Below are 27,161 nucleotides of genomic sequence, written 5' to 3'. Positions count from 1 at the left end.
TACTTCATTACTGGTCTCCTGAGATCAGGATTAGTCATTGTATTGATCAAGGTTTTTAATTCTTTCAGAATTGTTTTCATGGACACTCATAGTCATGTTCGGGTTCTGTTCACTTCGCTCTACCTGAGTTCATTCAATCTGCCCAGCTTCCTTTGAATCTATCATATTCATCATTCTGGCAGTATCATTTTTCATTGCATTCTTTTACTATAATTTGTTTATCTATTCCCCGAGTGAAGGCCACACACCTTGTTTCTAGTTCTTTGCTACAAAAAATAAGTTCAACTCTAAATATTTTTCTACCTGTGGATGCTTTCTGTCTTTGACCTCCTTAAGGTATATTTTATATTGGTATTGTCAGAACAAAGAGTATGCACAGATTAATAACTTTGGGGATATAGTTCCCAATTGTTTTCCAGAATGATTGGATTCATTCACTCTTCTACCAATAGTACTTGTTTTTAGACATCCCCTCCAACAATTGCCATTTTCCTTTTTGGTCAGCACTGCCAAATTCACAGGTGTGAGGTAGAACTCCGGAGTTGTTTTAATTTTTATTTCTTTTATCATGAGTTATTGAGAGCATTTTTCATTTAGTTGTTCACGTGCACTTTTTATTCATTCATTCATCAAAAGACAGATATCAAGTAATCCTATTGTCTATCCTTTAATCCAGTCACTAGCTTACTCACTGAGGCTCTTCACTAATGTCCCTCCACCCCTGATCCTACCTGACTTCACATCTCACTGGTATTTCTTACACTCAATTACTCCTTCCTCTGAATCAGCTTTCCAGACTTGTATATTCCCACTTCCATATCTATGTTCAGTCCATTACTTAAGCTGGCATACTTTTCCTTTTTCTCATTCATGTTCCTCATTTATTCTAAAAGACATACCAGGAACATTTCTTTTTCCTGGTATAATAACAGTGAGATAATTTCATTGATATTCTGTTATATCTCTACCTTACTGAGTAGAATAACTGACTTATGGAGTTTTGGGAATTGTAGGAAAATGTTAGGACCTAGAGGAGCCCATATCCCTCACAGACACCTCAGTAAAACCTAAAAATGCATAATTAACCAGAAAAATAAAAAGAATCATCTGTAGACTCCTTCACTCAGTATAAGGATGGTCAGAATTTCTGCTAGAATCCCTGCAGGAACCCTAAATTAAATAAGTCAGTAGATAGAAAGTTTGGCATAAAGCACCTCCAGGGTAAGTAGAGAGGTCTGGTATGGTTCAGAGCCTACTAATTTCAGGGTGTAAGTGAGGAGAGTGAGTCCAGGAAGAAGGCCCTAGATAAAGACCATTCTAGGGCAACTCTGAAACCCTACAGGCAACCCAAAGTCCTGTAGCAAATGACCAACATGAGAGCTACCACCCTGAAGCCTAATAGGAGGGTGGAAATACCTTGAATAAAGCCTGTCTATTCTACAAAGACTCTAGCAGAGTGCTCTGGGAGGTCCTGGACCCCATGGCAAGAAGGAGGACCTAGGGAGAATGAAAACTGTATCCCTCCTTCAAAATCTAGACACTGAAGCAGCTGAGATTGCAAAAAACATAGAAAGCATTGAATACAGTGAAAAAAAGAAATCTCCAGGGAGTAAACTCCAAGGAAAAGAATAACCTCACAATAAATCCAGAGAAAGGATATCCTAACAAGGACTTCATCCAAAGAAATAAGTGACCTTGAAATTAGAACAAGCCAAACATAAAACAAGTCAATGTGACAAGAAATATTAAAATCACAAAAATAAAAAAAGGCTATGTAAGATGTTGTAACATGACTCATCTTCAGTCCTCTGGACTTGTGGTTTAGCATTACATTATTCAGAATTCTAAAGGCTTTCAAAGTTTGTTTCTGTAATGTTGTCAATAAGGAAAACATGTCAAGGAGAAATAATCTAAAAATAAACTAAAATTATGATAAAAAGTTTGAATACACTAGTTCAAGAAATTATGTACTGAAAACTGCCCAGAACTCTTGGAACCAGAAAACAAATTGAAAATAGTACCAGTCCACCAGTCATCGTCTCAAAACAAAACTCAAAATCAAAACTTCTGAGAATATCATCACCAAAATCCAGAGCTTCCAGTGAAATAAATAATAACTCAAAGAAAAAATAATAGAAGAAACCACAAAGAAAGAGTTCAGACACTAAAGAGGCACAGAAGGGATCGCACAGGATTTGTTATCTGTCACAGTGAAGCAAAAAGGAGTTTAAAAAGTGATGCGTCAATGAAAAAAACAGCTGGATTTACAACCAAGAATAACTTCTCCAGAAAAAACAAAACTCAGTATAATCGTACAAGGAAGAACTTTAAGGAACTAGAAAAATTCCAGCCTCTCACAATGAAAAGACCAGAATGGAGTAGACATTTTGAAATGGAAACACATGAGTCTAGAGAAAAATAGAAAAGTAGACATATTTTATAAATTGGAAAAGAAATACATGAGCATGAATTGTTTATATGTTGATATGGGGATAAGAAATAAATTCTTTCCAGATACTTTATATCTTTAAGACTCATTAACAAAGGTCAATATGTGAGGTCCAGGGAGGTTTTGTAGTGTTTTGATGGTCTTAGTGAAGGCTAAAGGGAAGAATTGGGGACTATACTATGGGGAAGAAATTATCACATACCAGAAGTAAATAATATGAAGAGTGTTTAATCATGGAGAGAGGGGTGAGGGGAATGGACATTCCATGAAACACACTTTCATCTAAAGTAGATGTACATCAATGCAATTTCACACAGTGACACATACCCATATAAACATTGTGATGTAGAAATTCACTGAATTCGAAAGAGAAATAAGAATAGTTACTACAGAAAAAATTCCTATAATATGTATATGCATGTAATCTTTCACTAATAAATGGGCACATAACTGAAAAAGAAAAAATTTGAACAAAAACTAAGCAATCTAGTAGAAATTCTGAAAAATTAAAGAGATTAATAAAATTGAAAGCAAAAACATTGAATGGATAAATATAGTATTTTTTAAATAGAAGAACATTTAGCTAGTATGATTTTTAAAAAGAGAAAAACCAAATTGTTGATATCAAAAACAAAAAAGGAAAATCACAATTAAAATGGAAATCTTCTAAATTGAATATTGCAAAATTATAAAGAACAAGTGTGTCTTGGAAAAAAGATGTGAGAAAACATTTGGTTCCATTGTATACTTCAGTGTTACTGCTGTTAATGGTAGAAATATCCCCCACTGAGTTCATTGCTAGGTTACTGCTGCCAAATAAACCTATCACAACACACAAATTATAGAGGTAAAACCTAGGTTTTATTATGCTTAAGCAAAGATTCAGTAGGTAGAAAAATAACTCAGAACAAAGATCAGAATTTCTAACAAAGACTTTAAAGGGAAAATTATATCAGAAATGGAAATAATTTTTAATATGTAACAATATTTATGACCTGTTAAGTCATAAAGGTCATACGGGACTACTCAGATAGACTCATTATCTCATGTTTCCTTCACTTAAGGTTGACCAAATTAAATTAGAACAAATTAGTAAAAAGATTAAGTTACAGCTTTGAATCCTGGATATATAAAATCCTACACTTACAAAACCATAAGGTTACATTTTAAAGAAGGTACTGTGGGCTGACTGAGGGGAAGAGATTTACATGTCACAAAGTTAACCGAAGGCTTAGTGTCAGGGAAATACTTTCACAAATGAAAAAAGATGCCGTATTCTCTTCCTTTTCTCATTTGGATTCTTATCTTAGGAATGTCAAAAGCCTTTCCTTAATATTATCATTCTATAAGTCTCGCCAAATGAGGTTAATATTAACAGGAAACAGGCTTCAGCTAGCCAAATGTTTCAGGAAGAATGACATAATGAAATTGAATAAAAGGAAAATGAAAAATTCCCATAATACTATACTGAATTATCTTTCACTTCAAGTGTCCAAATAGATTCATGTTAAGGAACTTATCCCAGACGAAGATATTTTTAAGATCTATCCTCGTATCTTGAAGTTTTGCACATATATTCTCTTTAAAATTGACCCATATGTGATGCTGTAATTCATAGACAGCTTATGCCACAGGCCCAAAGAGACGAGCATATTGCAAATTTAGTATCCTGGTTAAATAGTTTTCAAGCTCCTAAATTTAAAAGGATTTAGAGTTGATAACACATCTTGTGGTGGGTTTGTAGGCCTTGGGAAAACCAGGCAACTATTCTTCCAAAGTCAGCTTAGTTGAGATTTTCCTTAATCAAGATGTGCCCTGTTAAATGCCATATGAGGTGATTCATTTCTGCATCTGCCCCGGGGTGGCTTTTTTATCCTGGCTCTTTGCTTACTTGCTTATTTGCATCAGAAGACTGTCCAAGGTGCATATATGATTCTTCAGGAAGGTGCCTTGGCAACCTATCCTGAATCAGAGTGCCAGCTGAAAAAGTGAAGCGAGGTGATGGCTGGGCTGGATGCTGTAGAAGCAACTCTGAGGAAATGAGCTTAACTTACTCCTTAGATGATGTAATATAGGAATAATCTTTAAAGGGGGAGATTATCAGATGTAATCTGTTAGGGAGGTACTTTGATAGCTTCATAATTCCATATTTAAAGTTCTTAAGGAAATAATGCATTTTCCTCCTTGGGCTATATATCAAGCTGTTTTAAGTCACAATTATGTTTTCCTGTTCTATTAAAATTATATTCTTAGATTCATCAATACATACTTATGTTTAAAATGGACAAAGTAAAAATAAACTATATTGCCTCTTCTCACTTTTTTTTGCTCCTATCATGCTACTTTAGATTTTCTGTTGAACAGCATTTTTCTCTTGTCTCTTATTTGCCAGGAAATAAGCTTGTCAGCTTAAATTGTGCAAGAAAAAAACTATAGACAGAACTAGGTGGTTTTATGTGCAAGAGAAAGAAGTGGATTGAACTCCTGGGGGAAGCAACTTTTTAGAAGGAAAAGATCAAGATCAGCCCCATTTTTAGGCCTGGCTTACAAGATAGCATTAGTATAACCAGAATAAGTGTTTATAAAATGACAGCTCTGCCTTCCAACGTAGTCATGTTAGGTTTTCAAAATATTTGTTATTTTCCTATTATCTCTCCTCACTTCCCCCAAAAGAACAAATTTTTTAAATGTTCATGTATGATACAGCAAAACAAATTCCTATATTAACTATAGTCAAATATTCATGTCTTATTATGGATTTTAAGTCTGTCACCTCTCTGATAAGAGATGTGCAACATGATTCATCTTCAGTCCTCTGGACTTGTGGTTTATCATTACGTTTATTCAGAATTCTAAAGGCTTTCTAAGTTTTTTTTTCTGTAATGTTGTTGTTATGTAAATAGTTTTTCTAGTTATATTCATTTTATTTTGCATTAGACATAGAGATCTTCCTAGTTTTCTCCGGAACTGTCCATTTCATAATTTATTATGACAAGTAATATTGTTACATTCATATACCATAATTTCTTTAGACATTTACCCAAAAAGTGGTCATCCCTTCAGTTTCTGATTTGGGGCTGCTATGAAAAGAGCTACCATAGATATTTTTTTACATATGGATCCTGTTCCTTTTTCTTTGAACTCTGTGTTGCATAGCCTAGTTGTTGAACCAAAAGGTATAAATAATTTATTAACTATTGAGGCTATCCTCAGTCTGGTTTCTTTAGCCCCTCAGTCAAGATGATTTTACCAGGGTGTGGCTGCTGTGCATACTTAAAGCTTCTTAAAGACGCAGGTGAAAGCTGAGTGACAGTAAACACCAAAGATGGATGGGAGCCCCAAAAAGATTGAGGTTAACCAACTGGCCTTAAATCTGTTGGTGAGTTCGGAGGATGTCTACACCAAAGATTTGAAGACTTTTCCTAGCAGAATGGGCAAATGGCAACAGTTTGTTGCAACAGCCATGAAGTTGGCTGAAACAGGCTTGGTCAGACGTTGAAGAAACCAAGGTTACCTATCCCTCCCATCTATGCTTACATGGTTCATGAAAGAACATATCCCTTTGTATGTGATGGGCTAGAATGAGGTTTCTCTGCAAAATTTAGCTTAGGCTACAGAATTTAAATGGAAGTCACGGTTAATGAGGTAAATAATATCAGTAAATTACAATGACCTTTTAAAGTGAACTCTTCTATTGTCCTGCCTTCATCATCAACCCTGACCTCTCCCATACACTAAAGCATTAACTGGATGCACCTAAAAAGATCTCAGTAGTCATGCAATCCAACAAGCACTTATTAAGTACCTACGATGTACAAGCCACCCTGCTCAACCTGGGGGAGGGGGAGGGAATTGAAAAATACTACTTACATTCTTCTGGTGGAGTGTAATGTACACAGATAGGTAGATAGAAGGTCATTTGAGGAGGAATTGAGCAACAGCAATGGTGATTAGAAAAGGATGTGATGGCACCTGAGCTAAGCCTTGAATGAAGAGGAAAATTATGAGAAGCAGAGAAGGGAAAGGAAGCACAGTTCAGTCTATGTGAAAACACAGAGAAGAGGTTGGGGTTGCTAAAGTCAGGGAACAACCAGAAGCAGAATGTGTGAAGGGGAGTAGTATGAAGTAAGTTTTAAAATGTAGGCTAGAGTCAGATTGTTGTTTAAATGCTGTGTTATAAAATTGTATTCTGAACTAGTGGTAGCCATGAGCCAATGAAGTCATGTCCATCAATTCTGTTGATTATGCATTACTGTGGTCATACAGCTTTTGCAATCTCAAGAAAATTTTTTCATGGCCAATCAAAATTCCTCCATTATAGCTAATTGTTCTCCCATAACCTGTCCTTATTAGGAATAGAAATCTTACTCATACTTTACAGTATTCCATAGTGTATTTTTTGATTAAATTCTTCCTTAGATTTCTTTTCTTCAAATGAAATAAGGTAGCCTTTCTTACTCAAAGTCACGCTCACTATGCATCAGATGTTTGACTAAGTGAACTGCGTATAGTGGAAGATGGGATTGTCTGATGCCAATTCCATTTTGGGGTTCCAGAGAGGGGAGATTCCCTTTTATTCATTTGAGCATTTCAAAATGACCTCCTAAACAAGACATTTTAACCAATGATATTAATAATGGCTATCACTCTCCTCCATCTTATAGTCATGGCTCAGACACGGCTCAACTTGGGAACTTGTATACTTAATGGTGTATATACTTGGTTCAATTGTTTTTTATCACTTTGTAAGAATTGGTTCAGCTTCATACCCCACTCAGTTCACCAAGAGAGGGTGAGAATGTTTCTCAGTCTTGAAATTCAATGTTTTTCTTCCATTCCTAAATATTTCTCACCTTCATTAACTGACTGCTCAGTAAGAATTTTTCATAGTAGAGAGAAGACATGGACAGTCATGTCCAAAATCCCAAAGTATTATTATTTGGGGAGGAGGGTCAGAATTAGCAATGTTATTTTTTAAATTTATTTACTTATTTTTGGTTTTCAACATTCATTTCCAAAAGATTTTGAGCTCCAAATCTTCTCTCCACCTCTCCCCTCCCCCACCCCAAAACATTGCGCATTCTAATTACCCTGTCTCCCAGGCAGCACTCTCTTCTATCACACCCCTCCCTTCCCTTATCCCCATCTTCTCTCTTTTCTTGTAGGAAAAGATAGATTTCTATACCCCATTATCTGTATTTCTTATTTCCCAGTTGCATGCAAAAACAATTCTCAACAGTCATTCTTAAAACTTTAAATTCCAACTTTTCTCCCTCCCTTCCTCCCCACAGATCCCCACTATGAAGACAAGCAATTCAATATAGGCTATACATGTGTAATTATGAAAAAGACTTCCATAATAATCACGTTATGAAAGACTAACTATATTTCCCTCCATCCTATCCTTGTCTCCCATCTATTCTATTATCTTTTGTCCTTGTTCCTCCCCAAAAGTGTTAACTCCCTCTTCCCATTTACCTTCCCTTCTATCATCCCCATCACACCCCACTTATCCATTTCTCCCCTACTTTCCTGTAGTGTAAGATAGATTTTCATGCCAGACTGAATGTGCATTCTATTCTCTCCTTAAGCCAAATGTGATAAGAGTAAGATTCACTTTTTCCCTGTCACCTTCTCCCTTTCCCCCTCCATTGAAAAAGCTTTTTCTTGCATCTTTTATGAGAGATAATTTCCCTCATTCCATTTCTCCCTTTCTCCTTCCAAATATATTCCTCTCTCACTCCTTAATTTTATGTTTTTAGATATTATCCCTTCCTATTCAACTCACCCTGTGCCCTTTGTGTGTGTGTGTGTGTGTGTGTGTGTGTGTGTATGTATATATATATGTATAATCCTTCCAACTACCCAAATACTGAGAAAAGTTTCAAGAGCTACAAATATTATCTTTCTATGTAGGAATATAAACAGTTCAACTTTTGTAAGTCCCTTATGATTTCTCTTTCCTGTTTACCTTTTCATGCTTCTCTTGATTCTTGTATTTGAAAGTTAAATTTTCCATTCAATTCTAGTTTTTTCAAGAATGCTCAAAAGTCCGCTATCTCATTGAATAACCATTTTTTCCCCTGAAGTGTTATACTCAGTTTTGCTGGGGAGGTGATTTTTGGTTTTATTCCTAGTTCCTTTGATTTCTGGAATATCTTATTCCAAGACTTTCGACCCCTTAATGGAGAAGCTGCTAGATCTTGTGTTATTCTGATTGTATTTCCACAATACTCTAATTGTTTCTTTCCGGCTGCTGCCTGTATTTTCTCCTCGACCTGGGAAATCTGGAATTTGGCTACAACATTCCTAGGAGTTGTTCTTTTCAGATCTCTTCCAGGAGGTGATTGCTGGATTCTTTCAATATTTATTTTACCCCCTGGTTCTAGAATATCATGGCACTTTTCCTTGATAATTTCATGAATGATGTTGTCTAGGCTCTTTTTTCATTATGGCTTACAGATAGCCCCATAATTTTTAAATTGTCTCTCCTGGATCTATTTTCCAAGTCAGTTGTTTTTCCATTGATATATTTCACATGATCTTCACCTTTTTCATTCTTTTGGTTTGTTTTGTAATTTCTTGGTTTCTCATAACGTTATTAGCTTCCATCTGCTCCATTTTAATTTTTAGAGAACTGTTTTCTTCAGTGAGCTTTTGAACCTCCTCTTCCAATTTAGATAATTCTGCTTTTTAAAGCATTTTTCTCCTCATTGGCTTTTTGGACCTCTATTGCCATTTGGGTTAGTCTATTTTTAAAGGCATTATTTTCTTCAGCATTTTTTGGGGTCTCCTTTAGCAAGCTGTTGACTCACTTTTCATGATTTTCTTGCATTGCTCTCATTTCTCTTCCCAATTTTTCCTTCACTTCTCTTACTTGATTTTCAAAATCTTTTTTGAGCTCTTCCATGGCCTGAGACCATTGCAAATTTATTTTGGAGATTTTGGATGAAAAATCTTTGACTTTGATGTCTTCCTCTAATGGTATGCTTTGTTCTTCCTCATCCCAAAGGATGGAGGAAAATACCTGTTCACCAAGAAAGTAACCTTCTATAGTCTTAGTTTTTTCACCTTTTTTTGGCATTTTCCCAGTCAGTTACTTGACTTTTGAATCCTTTGTCAAGTGGAGGGTACACTTTAGGGGCCTGTAAGTTCTCAGTTTCTCCAAGGTGACACAATCAAGGGAAAGAAATTTCCTCCTCTCCTGGCCTGCACTGTGGTGTGGGAGCAACCACAAGGTTTTCTACCCAGGATCTGTGGGTACGGTTCCCTCTCCACAACTGCCTCTAGCTCCACCACCTCAGTGCTCCTCCTCACTGCAGAGCCACCATTCAGGGCTGAGATTCAGATCAGCTGCTTGATTTCCCCAGGATCTTTAGACTGAGGGCTCCAAAAATGGAGCCGTAGCTGTCTGGGGCCAGGGTTAGGGCAGGACCTTGCTCCCTTCTCACCCAGGTGAAAGAGCTTTCTCACTGACCTTTGAAACTGTCTCTGATGTTTGTGAGTTGATGAATTGGGGAACTACAGCTGCTACACATGATTCTATGCCCTGAAGCCTGCTCCAGTCCTGTCCCTGCCACATGACATGGCCAAGGCTGGGCTGCACTCTGTGGGTTGCTCTCTGTTCTGAGCCTGGTGTGATAGACCTTTCCAGTCAGCCAAAGCGTTATTTTTAGGACAATATGAGCCATTTTAGTATACTAATAGGTGCTTTAAGGAAGAGTAAGATATCAGGTGGGTATAGCATGGGACAGGAGTCTTTAATGTGAGACAACAGAGGAAAATATAAGAAATAAATAGTATGCAAAGACTTAGAATTGCTTATTTGCAGAAGTTTAATTTTAATGATGAAAGTAGGTAATCCTCGTTAATTAGCTGAAAATCCCAATTTTTTCAGAAAAAACTGAACTTTACCACTGGCTCTAATCAAATACACTATGAAAGATGAGATAGAAAAAAGAAGAGTAAAGCTCAGAAGTAGCTAGAGAAATTTTAGAACTTTCCAGCAAGAAAGAATTAGGCAAAGTTAGATACATAGAAAAGAAAGAAAGAAAAATCATGTGTCACCTGTATGTAGGTCATGACTGGGTCATAGGTGGAAGAAAGGATAAGGAGTGCCTGATCATCCTTGGGAGTGGTGTTCAGTGTTATATAGATTCATGAGTCACAATGGAGACAGTTTGGCAGGTAATGTGTCATGTACAGGTGGCTTGTGTTGAATTTTTTCAGTTGTTTTTCAGTTGTGTGTGACTCTCTGTGATGCCTTCTGGGACTTTCTTGGCAAAGATACTGCCATTTCCTTTTCTAGCTTATCTTACAGAGGAGGAAACCAAGGCAAAAAGGATTAAGTGACTTGCCCAGAGTCACACAGCTAGTAAGTATCTGAGGCCAGATTTGAATTCAGGAAGAACCTTCTAACTCCAGGCTTGGCACTTCTTCTACTGCACCACTTAGCTGCCATTGTATGAAATGAAAATAGACTAGAAGGATAGAAGTCAGGGGATGTGATTTAGATTCTGGGAAAATTAATGGATGGCCCAAGTCAGGCATCATAATAATGATATCACTCAGCACAGTAGATAGCATATAGTAGGTACTTAATGTATGATACCTGACTGACCAATAGTCATCATTTATATCAATTTTAGAGTTTACATAGTATTTTAAAAATATTGTTTAATTTTATCTCACATGAATACATTTGCACTATTCAGATGTGAGAATTAAATTTTGTAGGTTTCTTGTAGAAAAATATGTCTGCATGCAGCATCTCTGGTTAGTTAGGCCCTACCTAAATACTTAGATAACTGTAGATACTTAGAAGGAGAGCACCATAGTGTTACTTGGGAGCATAGCCCCAGAATAAGAATAATCTTTTGGGATCCTATAATGGGGTTTTTGTAGCCTTTAGTCTCCAGAGCTCTTGATTATGAAACTTAAAATCAAATAGATAAACAATGCGATAATTACATTTAATTACAGAACAAGGGAGTCAGAAAAATATTAAAAGCTTTAATAGGGAGGGGCCATGGGCCGTTGTATTTTGTATATAACCAAAACAATTTTAATGATCAATTCAAGCTGTCTTTACCCAAATTCTAGTCGTGTACATTAGGACTCAAAAAAGGCATCTCATTAAGTCAGAGACTCTCGAAACTGTTGAAAGATTTATTTTTAGAAATAAATTTAATAAGGCAGACATTAATTCAAAGTTTAAAAATAAAGTAGAACTCATAACAAATTTTGAAAATCTCTGATTTCATATTCACTACCTTTGGTAGGTATATTTCTTTCATTTCTCAATTTACTTCCTAGCAGCAAGAAGGCCATTTTAATGTAACATCAATCAGCTTTCAGATCCTATGGAGGCCTGATCTATACTCCTTAAGAAAGCAAAATTCCAGTTGACCTTGATGAGAGCTCTGCTGGCTGAAAGGATATCTCAAAACAGTTTTCTGAATTACCTTTTATCATTTTCCCTCTAGAATTTTAGCTACTCATGGTTCTGGGACTTTTGCTTACACTTAATTTCAGGTCCTATCAGTGGGAGTGCTATGAGAGGGAAAGGATGTCAAGAAATGCAAGGTTAGACTCTGCTGTCTTTCTACTTGGTGATTATTGCTATCTTCCACTGAAAAGAGCAATATAAGTGTAGTGCCAGATATTCCTTGAAAAATTTTCATAATGAGTACACAAGGATTTCTGTGATGAGAGAAAATATATCTCCCATATCCTCAAGTGAGAGATATTGTCAAAAAAAAACCTGAGGCTTTATCCCATAAATGTAAATTGTCTCTAGGAGAAGGGCTGTGTCCCACTGAAAGGGAAATTATTGGAGGGAAGTTGCTGTGCTTTGTGTGCCATCCACTGTCCTCTTGTTTTCCTCAATCATTCTCATGTCTACAAAACATCTTTTTCACCTACAAATTTGTTATGTAGATTTTTTTTCCTCTATAAAGTGAAACCACTCATGAGCCATGGCACTTACTTCAGATGAAGTATATCAGTGAAATTACAACATAACTCATGAAATATTTCCTTGGAAATTCATTCATCTTTTTGCCTGAATTTAAAAAAAAAATATGCTAGTTATATAGTTGTTTAAAACCAACCTGGGGGGGCAGAGCCAAGATGGTGGAGTAGAAGGATGACCTGTAAGAACTCTCCCCACACAGTCCATAAAATTTCTGTAAAAAATGACTCTAAACAAATTCTAGAGCAGCAGAAACCACAAAACAACAAAGTGAAAGAGATTTCCAGCCCAAGACAGCCTGGAAGGCTGAAAGGAAAGATCTATTGCACCGGGCACAGAGTAGAGTGTAGACCAGCCTGGAAGAGCAAGTAAAGGACCTGAACAGGCTTCAGAGTGCCACCAGCAGCAGCAGTTCCCAGATTGCTCAACCTACAAACATCCAAGACAGCCTCAAAGGTCAGTGAGAAAGTGCTTGCACCTGAGTGAGAAGTGAGCAGGGTCCTCCTGCCCTAGTCCCAGCACCAGTCAGCCCCAGGCAGCAACAGAGCCCATTTTGGGAGGCCTTGGCCTAATGACCCTGGGGGAATTGAGCAGCTGATCTGGTCTCAGGTCTGAGTGGCAGTCCTAGGGTGAAGAGGACTGTTGGTATGGAGGAGCTGGTGAAGGCTTTGGAAAGGATCCTGGGTAGAAAAGCTTGCAGTAGCTCCAAGACCAGAGTACAGGCCAGGAGAGGAGGAAACTCCTCTCCCTTGATTGTGCCACCTTGGAGGAATCAAGAACTTACAGGTCCCCAGAGTATACCCTCCTCTTGAAAAAGGACTCAAAAGTCAAGTAACTGACTGGGAAAATGCCCAAAAAAGGTGAAAAAACTAAGACTATAGAAGGTCACTTTCTTGGTGAACAGGTATTTTCTTCCATCCTTTCAGATGAAGAAAAATAGTGCATACCATCAGAGGAAGACCTAAAAGTCAAGGCTTGTACATCCAAAATATATATGCTGTGGTCTCAGGCCATGGAAGAGCTCAAAAAGGATTTTGAAAATCAAGTAAGAGAGGTGAAGGAAAAATTGGGAAGAGAAATGAGAGCAATGCAAGAAAATCATGAAAAGTGAGTCAACAGCTTGCTAAAGGAGACTCAAAAAATGCTGAAGAAAATAAAGCCTTTAAAAATAGACTAACCCAAATGACAACAGAGGTCCAAAAAGCCAATGAGGAGAAAAATGCTTTAAAAAGAAGAATTATCTAAATTGGAAGAGGAGGTTCAAAAGCTCACTGAAGAAAGCAGTTCTGTAAAAATTAAAATGGAGCAGATGGAAGCTAATGACTTTATGAGAAACCAAGAAATTACAAAACAAAACCAAAAGAATGAAAAAATTGAAGACAATGTGAAATATATCATTGGAAAAACAACTGACTTGGAACATAGATCCAGGAGAGATAACTTAAAAATTATGGGGCTACCTGTACTGTAAGCCATGATGAAAAAAAGAGCCTAGACATCATCATTCATGAAATTATCAAGGAAAAGTGCCCTGATATTCTAGAACCAGAGGGTAACATAAATATTGAAAGAATCTACCAATCACCTCCTGAAAAAGATTTGAAAAGAAAAACTCCTAGGAATATCGTAGCCAAATTCCATACTTCCCAGGTCAAGGAGAAAATACAGGCAGCAGCCGGAAAGAAACAATTAGAGTATTGTGGAAATACAATCAGGATAACACAAGATCTAGCAGTTTCCACGTTAAGGCATCAAAGGACTTGGAATATGATATTGCAGAAGTGAAAGGTACTGGGATTAAAACCAAGAATCACCTACTGAGCAAAACTGGGTTTAATACTTCAGGGGAAAAAAATGGTCATTCAATGAAATAGAGAACTTTCAAGCATTCTTGATGAAAAGACTAGAACTGAATAGAAAATTTAACTTTCAATCACAAGAATCAAGAGAAGCATGAAAAGGTCAACAGGAAAGAGAAATCATAAGGGACTTACTAAAGTTGAACTGTTTACTTTCCTGCATGAAAAGATAATATTTGTAACTCTTGAAACTTTTCTCAGTATTTGGATCATTGGAGAGATTATACACATAAACGGAGAGAGACAGAAGGTGCAGGGTGAGTTGAATAGGAAGGGATGATATCTAAAAAAATAAAATTAAGGGATGAGAGAGGAATATATTGAGAGAAGAAAGGGAGAAATAGAATGGGGCGAATGATCTCTCATAAAAGTGGCAGGAAAAAACTTTTTCAATGGAGGAGAAAAGGGAGGAAATGAGAGGGTAAAAGTGAAGCCTACTCTCATCATATCTGGCTTAAGGAGAGAATAACATGCTCACTCAATTTGATATGAAAATCTATCTTACACTACAGGAAAGGAGGGGAGAAGGGGGTAAGTTGGGTAGGGAATGATAGAAGGGAGGGCAAATGAGAGGAGGGAGTCATTAGAAGTAAACACTTTAGGGGTGGGATAAGGTCTAAAGAGAGAACAGAATAAATAGGGGGCAGAATAGGATGGAAGGAAATATATTTAGGCTTTCACAACATGGCTGTTATGGAAATCTTTAGCAAAACTACATGTATAGAGCCTATGTTGAATTGCTTACCTTCTCAGTGGAGATGGCTGGGGAGGGAGAAAGGGAAAGAAGTTGGAACTCAAAGTTTAAGGAATGAATATTGAGAATTGTTTTTGCATGCACCTGGGAAATAAGAAGTACAGGTAATGGGGTATAGACATCTATCTTGCCCTACAAGAGAAGAGAGAAGATGGAGATAAGGGAAGGGAGGGGTGCGATAGAAAGGAGAGCAGATTGGGATAAAGGGCAATCAGAATGCATGGTGTTTTGGAGTGGGGAAGGGGAGAGATGTGGAGAAAATTTGGAACTCAAAATCTTGTGGAAATGAATGTTGAAAACTAAAAATAAATAAATATTTTTTTTTTAAAAAAAGAGAAAAAAAACAACCTAATCAGTTCTGGGGAAATGTTTTGGTGTGTTGATTGATTTTGTGTGGTTTGACTATCATAGTTAGATCATTTTTGTTTTCTGTGCATGTACCCAAAGAGATGGATGCTGATGCCCATTACTAGATGGGCCTTGTTTTTACTGAAGTAGAGAGCTCTAATGACCTGTGAATCCCAGAAGGCAACACCTGACATCGAAAGAATTCTACCCATGCCTTTGTGCAACATCCTTATCTAAATAATGAATGATTCATGAATTCAGAAGGCCTCTGGGGCCTGCTTACCAAGACTGATGAATTTGGAAAAGTAACCAGTTCTTCTCCAATATAGCACAGTAGTACTCTTAATTGCTGTTGCCTTTTCAACTTAGCTCTCATTCTGTACAGAGGTCTGATACCTTGACTATCACATTTGCTTCTTTGCTTAATCCCAATCTTCTGTCTGGTAGCTTCATATGTTAATTGATTATTATTACTAACTAGGTGCTAATTTTTATGATTCCTACACTACTAAGTGACTCTGAGTACTTCCTGTATCCTCTAAACTTGATAGGTCAAAGGCATGTCACTCCACCTTCTTTATAACTCTGGTCCCAAGTCTGTACCTGTAGGGTGAAAGATCATAACATTGCAAAGCTATTTCTGTGCCCTTCTAATTGAAGACTGAAATGCCATGAGGTCAAGATAATTTGCTTGTTTCTTACTATTTTATTTCCACACAGCATATAGATGATGTCCACATATTCTCTATTCATTGCCTTATGGAGGCAACTGTTTCAATAGGGAGAGAGAAGCTACTTTATGTAGATACTTGGGTATTCAAGAGCTCATGTTTGGCCAACATGAGGTGAAAAACAACACAATTTTTTTCTGATGTGAAATTTTTCTCTTTTGCAGGGGATCTTTCCTGCAAACTACATACATTTGAAAAAGGCAATTGTCAGTAACAGGGGGTAAGTAGTTTGTTTTTCTTATGTTGATTATAATATTTATAGCCTGTTGTTGAGGGAGAGGAGTTTGGCAAGTGTGATTTTCCCTTTATTATCCTGAAGTTGTTCATTTTATTTAAATGATGACAAAACACAATAAGGGCACAGAGAAAAGGGAGCTAGCCTTAACTTCATGCTCTGCCTCTGACATATGTTGATATTGTGACCCTGGGCAAGTCGCAAACTCTGTGTGCCTCTCAGTCAATACTGTTAGACTGAAGTGCTTTGCTAGAGTGTTTCCTCACTGAGAGTTTCTTATGTCAATGAAATTGAAGTAGTAATCCACCAAATATTGATAAAAGTTGTGTTTGTATATCTGTATATACTCTTCACATATATGTATATACACACATACATTCACACATGTAATGATTTGCAGTTTATCAAACACTTTCCTCCCAATTCACAGAGCACGCTCTATCTATCCTCCCCTATGTCAGGTTGTGTTTCCCATCCCATTCAGTTATCTGTCCCAGCCATCTTCTTGCCATCCTCTCTGAAGACATTTGGGTATATACCATGGTTTAAAGATTCTTCTCAGGTTATACGGAGCAGTTCATATTTTACATGAGGGAAAAGAGATGCAATATCTACTAAAAGTTACAGAATACAGATAAACATTATGATGCCAAAAAGGAGTATTGAAAGAATTTTGGTGTAATTTTAAAAATTTGTATATTTAAATAGACGTATGAAGAAGCATGACTGTTAGACAATATTAAAGCAGCTTTGAACCAAAAATTACCTGTGGAATAAACTGAATGACTCATACCACCTTGTGGAAGATGTATAATGATGCCTTGCTTGCATGTGAACAGTTTGAAGTTTTAAAGAAACAGAGAAAGTACTTTTACTTATTGAAAACTAGGGAAATATGAAAGCAAAGCTCAGTTTCAAGGGCACCAAAGGAGATGTAGAACCATATGGGGACCTTAGAACATTAGAATTGTGCGTCCGCTCATTGGCATTTTACTATTTATTGACTTAAGAGGATAGTTTAAAAGAGAGGGAAGAAATCATAAGTATTTAGACATAAGACATGATTTTAAAAGGGCTGTTGCTTTTCTTTGAGGAAATATAGGAAATTATTACCTTTTTAAGTGAAAGGAGACTGATTGAGAGTCAAAAGGCTCTCCTTTTAACCTTTGAAGTTAAGAGGAACATGATAAAGGAACCTGAGAAGGAGAACTGAAAACCTAGTAGGTCCCTGCAAAGCTCCTCCACTGGAGTTATGGCAACTGAAAAGTAGGCAGCTGACAGAAGGCTTCACTAAATGATTCCTGAGCAGTGGAAGAGAGAACTGATTTCATTGGCCAGATTCTTTAGTGACAGTGATATGTATTGTGATTGTGATATATTTCATTATTTATGCACTTCTTTTAATATATGAGCATCTGTAATGTTATTTATTTTGCATTATTGTTAAATGCTTATTTTTAAGATCTAAAATCATCATTATTGTGAATGATTGGTTTTGTAAATATATTTTATTTATGTGCGTTACACTGTGAGTGGCTGATTGTACAAAAATAAAGCATAGATAGGGTTCAAGAGCTACAGTGGTGAGTAGAGAGAGTCTATTTCCCCTCAACAGGGTTGTCTCTGTAACCTCATAAAATTTTGAGTGTAGTTTTGCGGTGATGATCTACCTCTGGGAACCTAGACCTACAAATTAGAATGAATGGTCAACTCAGAGAATGAATCAGTAATTACGTGGCTAAGTAATCTAGAGATGTGAGGTTCCTGTATTGTGGAAGGTGGTGAAGCCACTCCTGTTACAAACATATCCCTTCTGTCCAACTTTTGCTCTAGGAGCAATGACAAAATAAGTGCTATTTTTGTTTCTGAAAATGATCTGTCCATTCAGCACTTCCCTCACATTGCCTGTGATTTCTCCAATGGCCTTCCTAGGCCACCAAGTCCCTACATATGTAGTCTTTCCCTATTAGAATATAAGCAGGGACTGGATCACTTTTTATTTGTATCTCTAGCATTTAGCATAGTGCCAGGGACCAAGTATATGATTAATAAATGATTTTTGTTAATTTATTCAACTACTCTGTGATAATAGTTAATATGAGTGTTAAAATACTTGCTATAGTCACACAGTTAATAAATGTCAAATTTAAAACTCCAAGTCAGGTGTCCTAGCGCCATGTCCAGAATGGCTGTTGTTGTTGTTACTTAACCACATTGAGACTATTTTTGTTTCTCTAGCCAATAAGAAAATAACATGGATTATGGAATATTTATAGATACTTAGGGTTTTTTTCAACATTTTGTAGTTTTTGAGTTGTTTCAGTTGTGCCCAACTTTTTATGCCACCATTTGGGATTTTCTTGGCAAAGATGCTGGAATGGTTTGCCGTTCTTTCTCTAACTCATTTTACAGAGGAGGAAACTGAGGAAAACAGGATGAAATGATTTACCTGGGCTCACACATTTGGTAAGTGTCTGAAGCTGGATTTGAACTCAGTTCTTCCTGACTCCAGGCCCAGTGCTCTATCCATTGTGCCTAACAGCTGCCCAAATCAATGTTGTACATACTTAATAGATCATTATTATTATTGATTAATTTAAAAAGACATTTTTCCATTATTACTCTCAAATGAGACCCTCATCATTTTCTAACACCATATATAAGTGAGACCATTCTAATTTTCTTTAGTTTTCAGTCATGTGACACACATGCTAAAAATAGGTAATATAAAAACTGATGGGAAAACTGAACATCAGTCTGACAAGAAATTAGATTTAACCCAGTATTTCATACCATGGCCCAAGAAGAGCTCCAAATGAATACATGACATAAGTATAAAAGGTGACATTCTAAACAGATTCAGGAAGCAAAAAAGAAGTTACCTTTCATACCTAGGCTAGGGGAAAAATTCATGTCTAAACAAGCTATGGAGAGGACAACACAAGAAGTACACATTTTTGATTATGTAAGTTTTAAAAGTTTTGCCGAAACAAGGAAAACAGGTAAATAGGGGGAAAAAAATCTTTGCAGAAAGTTTCTCTGATAATGTTCTCATATCTAAGATGTACAAAGACTTGATTCAGATGTATAAAGCTACATATTATATTCCCCAGAATTTATTCCTCAAAAAACAAATGATCAAAGGATACACATAGGTAGTTTTCAAAGGAAGAAATTCAAACCATCAACAACCATGTTTAAAAAAGTGTTTTAAATCAATACTTCTGGATGGGGTAAGATGGTGGAGTTAACAGTGAATCATTGTAACTCTTCCATATTCACCTCCAAACAACCATAAAATAGTGCCTGAAAACAAATCCTAGAACAGCAGAACCAGCAAAAAGATGGGGTGGAACAATCTTTGAGCCCATGAAACTTGGAAGATCATCAAGAAAGGTCTGTCTCATTTGGGTAAAAAGAGAGCACAATCCAGGACAGGAAACATACCAGCAAGCCCCACCTCAGCAAACCAGTGGTAAATCCCAAGCCCTGGTGCAATGGAGCACACAACCCTCCAATACCAGGACCCACATGTGCCTCATCATAGCCAGGGGAACAAGCAGACTCCAGCTTTGAGAACCTCCACATGCTTCAGTGTAGCCCCCGGAAAATGTAGAAATATCCTTTCCAGGTTAGCACACACCAGACACAAGCACTAGGACTCCAGCTCAGCACCAGGGTGTTTATACTTTACATTGAGGTGGGACAATGTCAGAATCAGTGGACTACCTGAAAACCATAATCAAAAGGAAAACCTAAACAGCATCTTTCAAGAAATTATCAAGGAAAACTGCCCTGATGTCCTGGAATAAAAGGGCAAAATAGACATTTAAAGAATCCACCAATCACCTCTGAAAAATTATCCCCAAATAAAAACTCCAATGAATATTGTAGCCCAAATTCAGAACTCTCAGGAAAAAATACTGTTAAGTGATCAGAAAAAAACAATTCACATATTGGGGAGCCAAAATCAGGATCACATAGGACTTATGCAGTACAGCATTAAAGCATCAGATAACATCTTATTCTTGAAAGCAAAGAATTACAACCAAGAATTACCTATGCAGCAAAATTAAGCATAATATTAAAAGGGGGGGAAATGGTCATTCAATGAAATAGAAGGATTTCAAGCTTTCATAAGGAGAAGACCAGAATTAAACCAAAAATTTGTTCTACAATATCAAGACCCAAGAGGAGCATAAATTGGTAAAAGGGGAAAAGAAAACATAAGGGATTGAATGGAGCTGAATGGTTTACATCCCTCCATGGGAAGTTGATACTTGGAAATCTTAAAAATTATATCAATAATAGTACAGATAGAAGGAATATAGACAGAGGTTAGGGGTATAACATGAATTTGAGAGAATGACCTAAAAAAATAATTAAGGGATAAGAAAGAGGAGTGCACTAGATGCAGAAAGAATGGGGTAAAGTATTTTGCATGAAAAAACTTGAAAGACCTATTCCAAAGGAGGGGAAGATGGGAGGCTGGATGATGGGCATCACTTTTTTTAAAAATTTATTTATTTTAGTTTTCAACATTCATTTCCACAAGATTTTGAGTTGCAAATTTTCTCCCCATCTCTCCCCTTTCCCCATGCCAAGACAGTGTACATTGTGAATACCCCTTCCCCCAATTTTCCCTCCCTGCTATCATACCCCTCCCTTCCCTTATCCCCATCTTCTCTCTTTTCTTGTAGGGAAAGATAGATTTCTATACCCCATTACCTGTATTTCTTATTTCCCAGTTGCATGCAAAAACAATTCTCAACATTTGTCCCTAAAACTTTGAGTTCCAATTTCTTTAGAGTCATTTTTACAAGTAGTTTATGGTCTTTGGGGGTAGAGCTAAGAGCAGGTCCATCCTTCTACTTTGCCATCTTGGCCTCACCTCAATAGGCATCACCTTTAACCTTACTCTCATCAATATTGAGTCAAAGAGGGAATAATATACACTCTCAGTTGACTATAAAAATCTGTCTTACCAGACAGAGAAGAGATAAAGAGATCAATAAATTGGGCATGAAAAAAATCAATAATATAGAGAAGGCATTGGTTAATTTGATCTAAAAAGAGAAAGAAAAAAAACCAAATATCCCATATCAAAAAAGGAAAAGGGTGAAATCACCACCAGTAAAGAAGAAATTAAAGCAATCATTAGGAAATATTTTGCCCAGTTATATTCCACTAAATCACAATCTGAGTAAAATCAATGAATATTTGCAAAAATATAAGTTACCTAGATTAATAGATAAGGCAATAGACTGCCTATATAACCCCATCTGAGGAAAAGAAATTGAACAATAACTTCCCTGAGAAAAAATCACTAGGGCTATATGGATTCACACATGAATTTTACCAAACATTCGAACAACAATTAATTCCAATACTATAAAAAGTATTTGAAAAATAGGCAAACAAGGAGCCCTACCAAACTCCTTTTATAACACAAATATGGTGTTGATATCTAAACCAGGATGAGCTAAAATAGACAAAGAAAATTATGGATGAGCTTCCATAATGAACATTAATGCAAACATTTTGAACAAAATACTAGCATGGCGGTTACAGCAACATATCACAAGAAATATACTGTATGACTGTGTCGGATTTATGCTAGGAATGTAAGGTTGGTTCAATATTAGGAAAACTATCAACATAATTGATCATATTAATAACAAAACCCTCAGAAATCATGTGATTGTCTTAATAGATGCTGAAAAAAACTTTTGACAAAATGTAGCACCCATTCCTACTAAAAACAATACAGAGCATAGGAATAAAGGGAGCATTCTTTAAAATGATAAGCTGTATCTATCTGAAACCATCAGCAATCATTGTCTTAATGAATATAAGCTAGAAGCCTTCCCAATAAGATCAGGAGTGAAGCAAGGATGCCACTAATATTCAATAGAGTGCTAGAAATGTTAGCTATAGCAAGAAGAGAAGAAAAAGAAATTGAAAGAGTTAGAGTAGGCAATGAGGAAACAAAACTACCATTCTTTGTAGATGATATGATAGTATACTTAGAGAGCTGTAGAGAATCAACTAAAAAACTATTTAAGATAATTAACAACTTTAGCAAAGTTGCAAGATATAATATAAATTCACATACAACAAAGTCTAGCAGCAAGAGAAAGAGAAAATCCATTGAAAATAACTGTATACAATATAAAACATTTGCCAAGACAAACCCAGGAACTATATGAACCCAATTACAGAACACTTCTCCTACAAATAAAGTCAGATTTAAATAATTAGAATAATATCATTTGCTTATGAGTAGGCTAAGCCAATATGATAAAAATTACTATTTTGCCCAACCTTGTTTACTCATTCAGTGCCACACCATCAAACCACCAAAAAATTATTTGATAGATCCAGAAAAAATAACAACAAAATACATCAGGAAGAAAAAAAGGTGAAGGATATGAAGGTAATGAATTTTAAAAAAATAGGAAGGAATGTGGCCTAGCAATACCAGATCTCAAACTATGTTTTAAAGCAGTAATCATCAAAATTATCTACTACTGGTTAAGAAATAGAGTGGTGGATTTGGTGGAATAAACAAGGCACACATCATGTTCTGATTTGTTATACGATTTCTTTCATTTATCTTAGTCTGACTACATAGCATGACTATAGTGAAAATATACTCAATAAGAAAGTATATGTAGAATCTATACAGAATTGTATGCAGTCATGGGGAGGGAGGGGGGTAGTGGGGAGTAGGTGGGGAGGGATAAAATCGCAATTGTATGGCAGTGATTGTTAAACATTACAAAATAAAAATATAAAAAAAAAAAAAAACAAGGCACACAAACACAGTAGTTAATGACGATAATAACCTAGTGTTTGAGAAACCCAAAGACCTCAGCCTTTGGGATAAGAATTCACTATTTAACAAAAACTGGTGAGAAAACTGGAAAACAAGGACACAAACTAGGTATAGACCAACATCTGGCACTGTGTACTGATAAAGCCAAAATGAGTGCATGATTTAGACATAAGTAAAGTAGAAGAGTAAGGAATAGTCTGCCTCTCACTTCTCTGGAGCAGGGAAGAATTCATGACCAAACAAGAGATGGAGATCATTTTGGTTATATTCAAATAAAAAGTACAAACAAAACCAATGCAACCAAGATTAAGAGGAATTCAGAAATCTGAAAAACAACCTTTATAGCAAGTATCCTGATAAAGACCTCATTTCTCAAATATATAGAAAACCAAATCAAATTTATAAGAAGAGAAACCATTCAAAGGATACAAACAGGCAGTTTGCAGATGAAGAAATCAAAGCTATCTACAGGTATATGAAGAAATTCTCTAAATCATTTTTGAGTAGAGAAATGCAAATTAAAACAACTCTGAGGTTCCACTTCATGCCTATCAGATTGACTAAAATGACAAAAATGTAAAGTGATAAATGTTAGAAATGATATGGGAAAATTGGAATATTAATGCATTCATGTGGAGTTAGGAACTGATCCAACCATTCTGGAGAGTAATTTGGAACCATGCCCAAAGGGTAACCAAACTGTACATACCCTTTGATCCAGCGATATCACAACTAGGTGTGTATCCCAAAGAGATCATAAAAGGGAAAAGGATCCACAGGTGCAAAAATATTTATAGCAGCCCATTTTGTGGTGGCAAAATATTGGAAATTGAAGGAATGTCCATCAATTGAGGAATGGCTGAACAAGCTGTGGTATATGAATGTAATGGAATGCTATTGTACAATAGAAATCAACAGATAGATTTAACAAAAACCTGGAAAGATTTGCACAAACTAATGCAAAGTGAAATGAGCAGAATCAGGAAAACAGTATACACAGTATCAGCAACATCGTGTGATGATCAGCTGTAAGTGACTCAGCTCTTCTCAGCAACACAATGATCCAAGACAAATACAAAGGACTCATGAAGGGAAATGGTATCCATATGCAAATAAGTAACAGATGAGCTCTGAATGCACATAGAATCATATTTTTTCACTTCCTTAATTCTTTTTTGTTTGTTTTTTTCTTTTGATCTGTTTCTTCTCTAACAACTGTGATGGACATGGAAATATGTTTTACATGATAGCATATGTATAACCCATGTCAAATTCCCTACCATTTTCAGAAGAGGGAAAGGACAGGAGAGAGAAAAATTTGGAACTCCAAATCTTATTTAAATGAATGCTAAAAATTGTCTTGATATGTGATTGGGGAAAATAAAATATTATTAAAATTTTTAAGGTTTAATATCACTAATAAAGAGAAATGAAAAGTAAAGCAGTCATAAGTTTCCATCTCACACTTATCAGACCGACATAGAAGAAAAAAGAGGAAAATGACAATTGTTGGAAGGGTTATGGAGGAAAAAAAGACACACTGATGCACTGTTGGTGGACCTGTGAATTGTTCCAGCTATTCTGAAAAGTGATTTGGAGTTATTCTTCTAAAGTAACTAAATTACACATACCTTTTGGCCAAGCTCTACCCCGACTAGGTTTTATGACAATAGTAGCAGTTTCTTTCTGAAACAAGGTTTTATATCACAAAGAAATCAAAGGAGATAAAGGACCTATATGTACAAAAATATTACAGTAGTTCTTTTTTGTGATAGCCAAAAATTGGAAACCAAGGGGCTGTCCTATTGGGGAATAACTAAACAGATTATAGAATATGAGCACAATGGAATATTATTAAGCTATAAGAAATGACAAAATGGACAGTTTCAGAAGAAACCAGAAAAAACTTTTATTTATTGCAGTGAAATGAGGAGAACTGAGGCAACAGTTTATACAATGATAGCTACATTGCAGAGAAAAACAACATTGTGTGACTTTAGAACTCTAATCAATGCAGTGATAAATGAATCCGGAAGACTGGAGATATCACGTGCTGCTCACCTCCTTCCAGAGAAAAGATGAACATGAAATACAGAAAGAGATATGCATTTTTCTGGCATAGCCAATGTGGGAATTTGTTTTGCGGGATGCATGTTTAAGATGAGGAGTTTTTTTGACTGTTGTTTTCATTTAATGAGGGTAACAGGAGAAATAGATTATAAAGCCATGTAAAAATAAGTTAATTTTCAAAATTACATGTTGTAATACAAGTGTTAAACCATCAGATAATGTTCAACTAGAATTGCTTTTAATTATAGTACTAATGCTTTTGACACATGCACAAATTTTTTGTATGAGTGACCAAACACTAGATTAGTCTTTGCGATGTGGTACCTGTGGAGAGCTTTAAAAAGGGAATTGACAACAATCTGTCTTGAATGTTTGAAGAACATAACTGTTCGGTGCAGGACTGGATGACTTCTTGAAATCTTTCCCAGCTGTGTAATTCTTTCATTATCATTTTGTTATTCAAGAAATAAAATGAAATATTGCCCTTAACAGCTACTGAAATTAGTAGCTTTTTTATTATGGAAAATAAAGCAGTATCCATTTGTTCTCCATCCTTTAGATTAGCATTAAAACTAAATAAGAGATACTGAAATGGTGACTTGGACCATTTGAGAACTTTATTTTACACTGTAATTATGCCTGCCAAGAAGCTAATAATTATTATCCTCACAGGTGAAGAACAACATAGCTAAGAGAGTAGTAACCTTAACCTTTCTGACAGAAAGAAAACACTTCCTGGAATATAATAATAGAATATTTCACAGGGAAAAGAAAATAAATGTAGTTAGTTTGGTGAGAAATGAGAGTTCTGAAGGAGTTAGAATATTGTAGCCAAGTGCAGGAGTCCAAAAGTAGATGTGCACATTAACAGCACTGTATTGTTGTGTGTGCAACGTCCTTCATTTCGGAAGAGGACCACGGCATCAGTGAAGTGAAGACATGACTTGCAGTTGACTTTGATTTGAGGGAGGGAGGGTTGTGCAAGGTCACCAGCCTCACTTTCTCCTCCTGAGCCATCTGGATCCAGTGACCAGATATGCATCAGGATTTGTAGTACTTCTGCAGGCTCTAGGCTCATTCTCCCAACCCATACTTGAACTGGCAGTTCACATCCCCAGAGAATGGTTTCTGTTCTCATCAGCGTTCTAGGGCCTTAGGGACATTGTTCTGATACCATCATCGTTGAGCACCCATTCAGTATATCTCTTCCCAACATCAGTCATTGGGTTATCTTTTTAATATGATCCAGTCATCAATTAGCAGCCCAGTATTATTTTGGCTAATTGATCTCCTCAATATCATTGATAACTAATTAGCATCTTAGTTTTTACAAAGGGACATTTATTGAAAATATGTAGCAAGAACCAAAATACCGAAACGTTCCTCCAAACTGGGGTATCCTCCAACCTCTACACCTCAGTCCCTGGGAGCAGAGGGCTTAGACATAAGGTAAATGCTACAAAACATTCCTCCCACAGATCCACTTTGTGGTATAGAATAATTAATGGACATATCACTACCTTACTGTTGAGTAATTGAGGCTCAAAGAGTTAATATAACTTGTCTAAAATCATATACATGGTAATAGTAAGGATCAGAGAAAGGATATTAACCCTCACCCTGAATTCCCAGTCTAGAATTCTTTCAGTTGTACCAAAATTTGTTCTCAGTTCAATCTCCAGTGCTATTTTCCTAGTCCATCACACTTCATTTGACCTGTATTCTCTCCAGTCTTGACCCCATGGTTAACTGTTTTTCATAGCACACTCCTCCTCACTTAAATGTCTTGCTCTCTTGTCCTTCTGTCATTCATGTCCTGGTTTTAACTCAAGGTTACCTCATGATCAGTTTTCCTTTTTCTGTACCTGGCTTGCTGAACAAATCAGGAGGAAGTTATACAGCAA

The 27,161-nt window shown here is 36.3% G+C and overlaps 1 protein-coding gene across 1 annotated transcript in view; it reads left to right on the top strand.

Moving 5' to 3' along the window:
• The window catches only part of DOCK3 (dedicator of cytokinesis 3), a 409,824-nt gene that overhangs the window by 63,236 nt on the left and 319,427 nt on the right, over positions 1-27,161 (top strand). Inside the window, exon 4 of the mRNA XM_072612190.1 lies at positions 16,279-16,334. Coding sequence (XP_072468291.1) covers positions 16,279-16,334 — 56 coding nt within the window. The remainder of the gene's footprint in view (positions 1-16,278; positions 16,335-27,161) is intronic.

Source organism: Notamacropus eugenii, chromosome 1, assembly GCF_028372415.1.
Source record: "Notamacropus eugenii isolate mMacEug1 chromosome 1, mMacEug1.pri_v2, whole genome shotgun sequence".
Classification (NCBI taxonomy): Eukaryota; Metazoa; Chordata; class Mammalia; order Diprotodontia; family Macropodidae; genus Notamacropus; species Notamacropus eugenii.
Note: the sequence above shows the minus strand (reverse complement) of the source record. Positions and strands in the feature narration are given on the sequence as shown.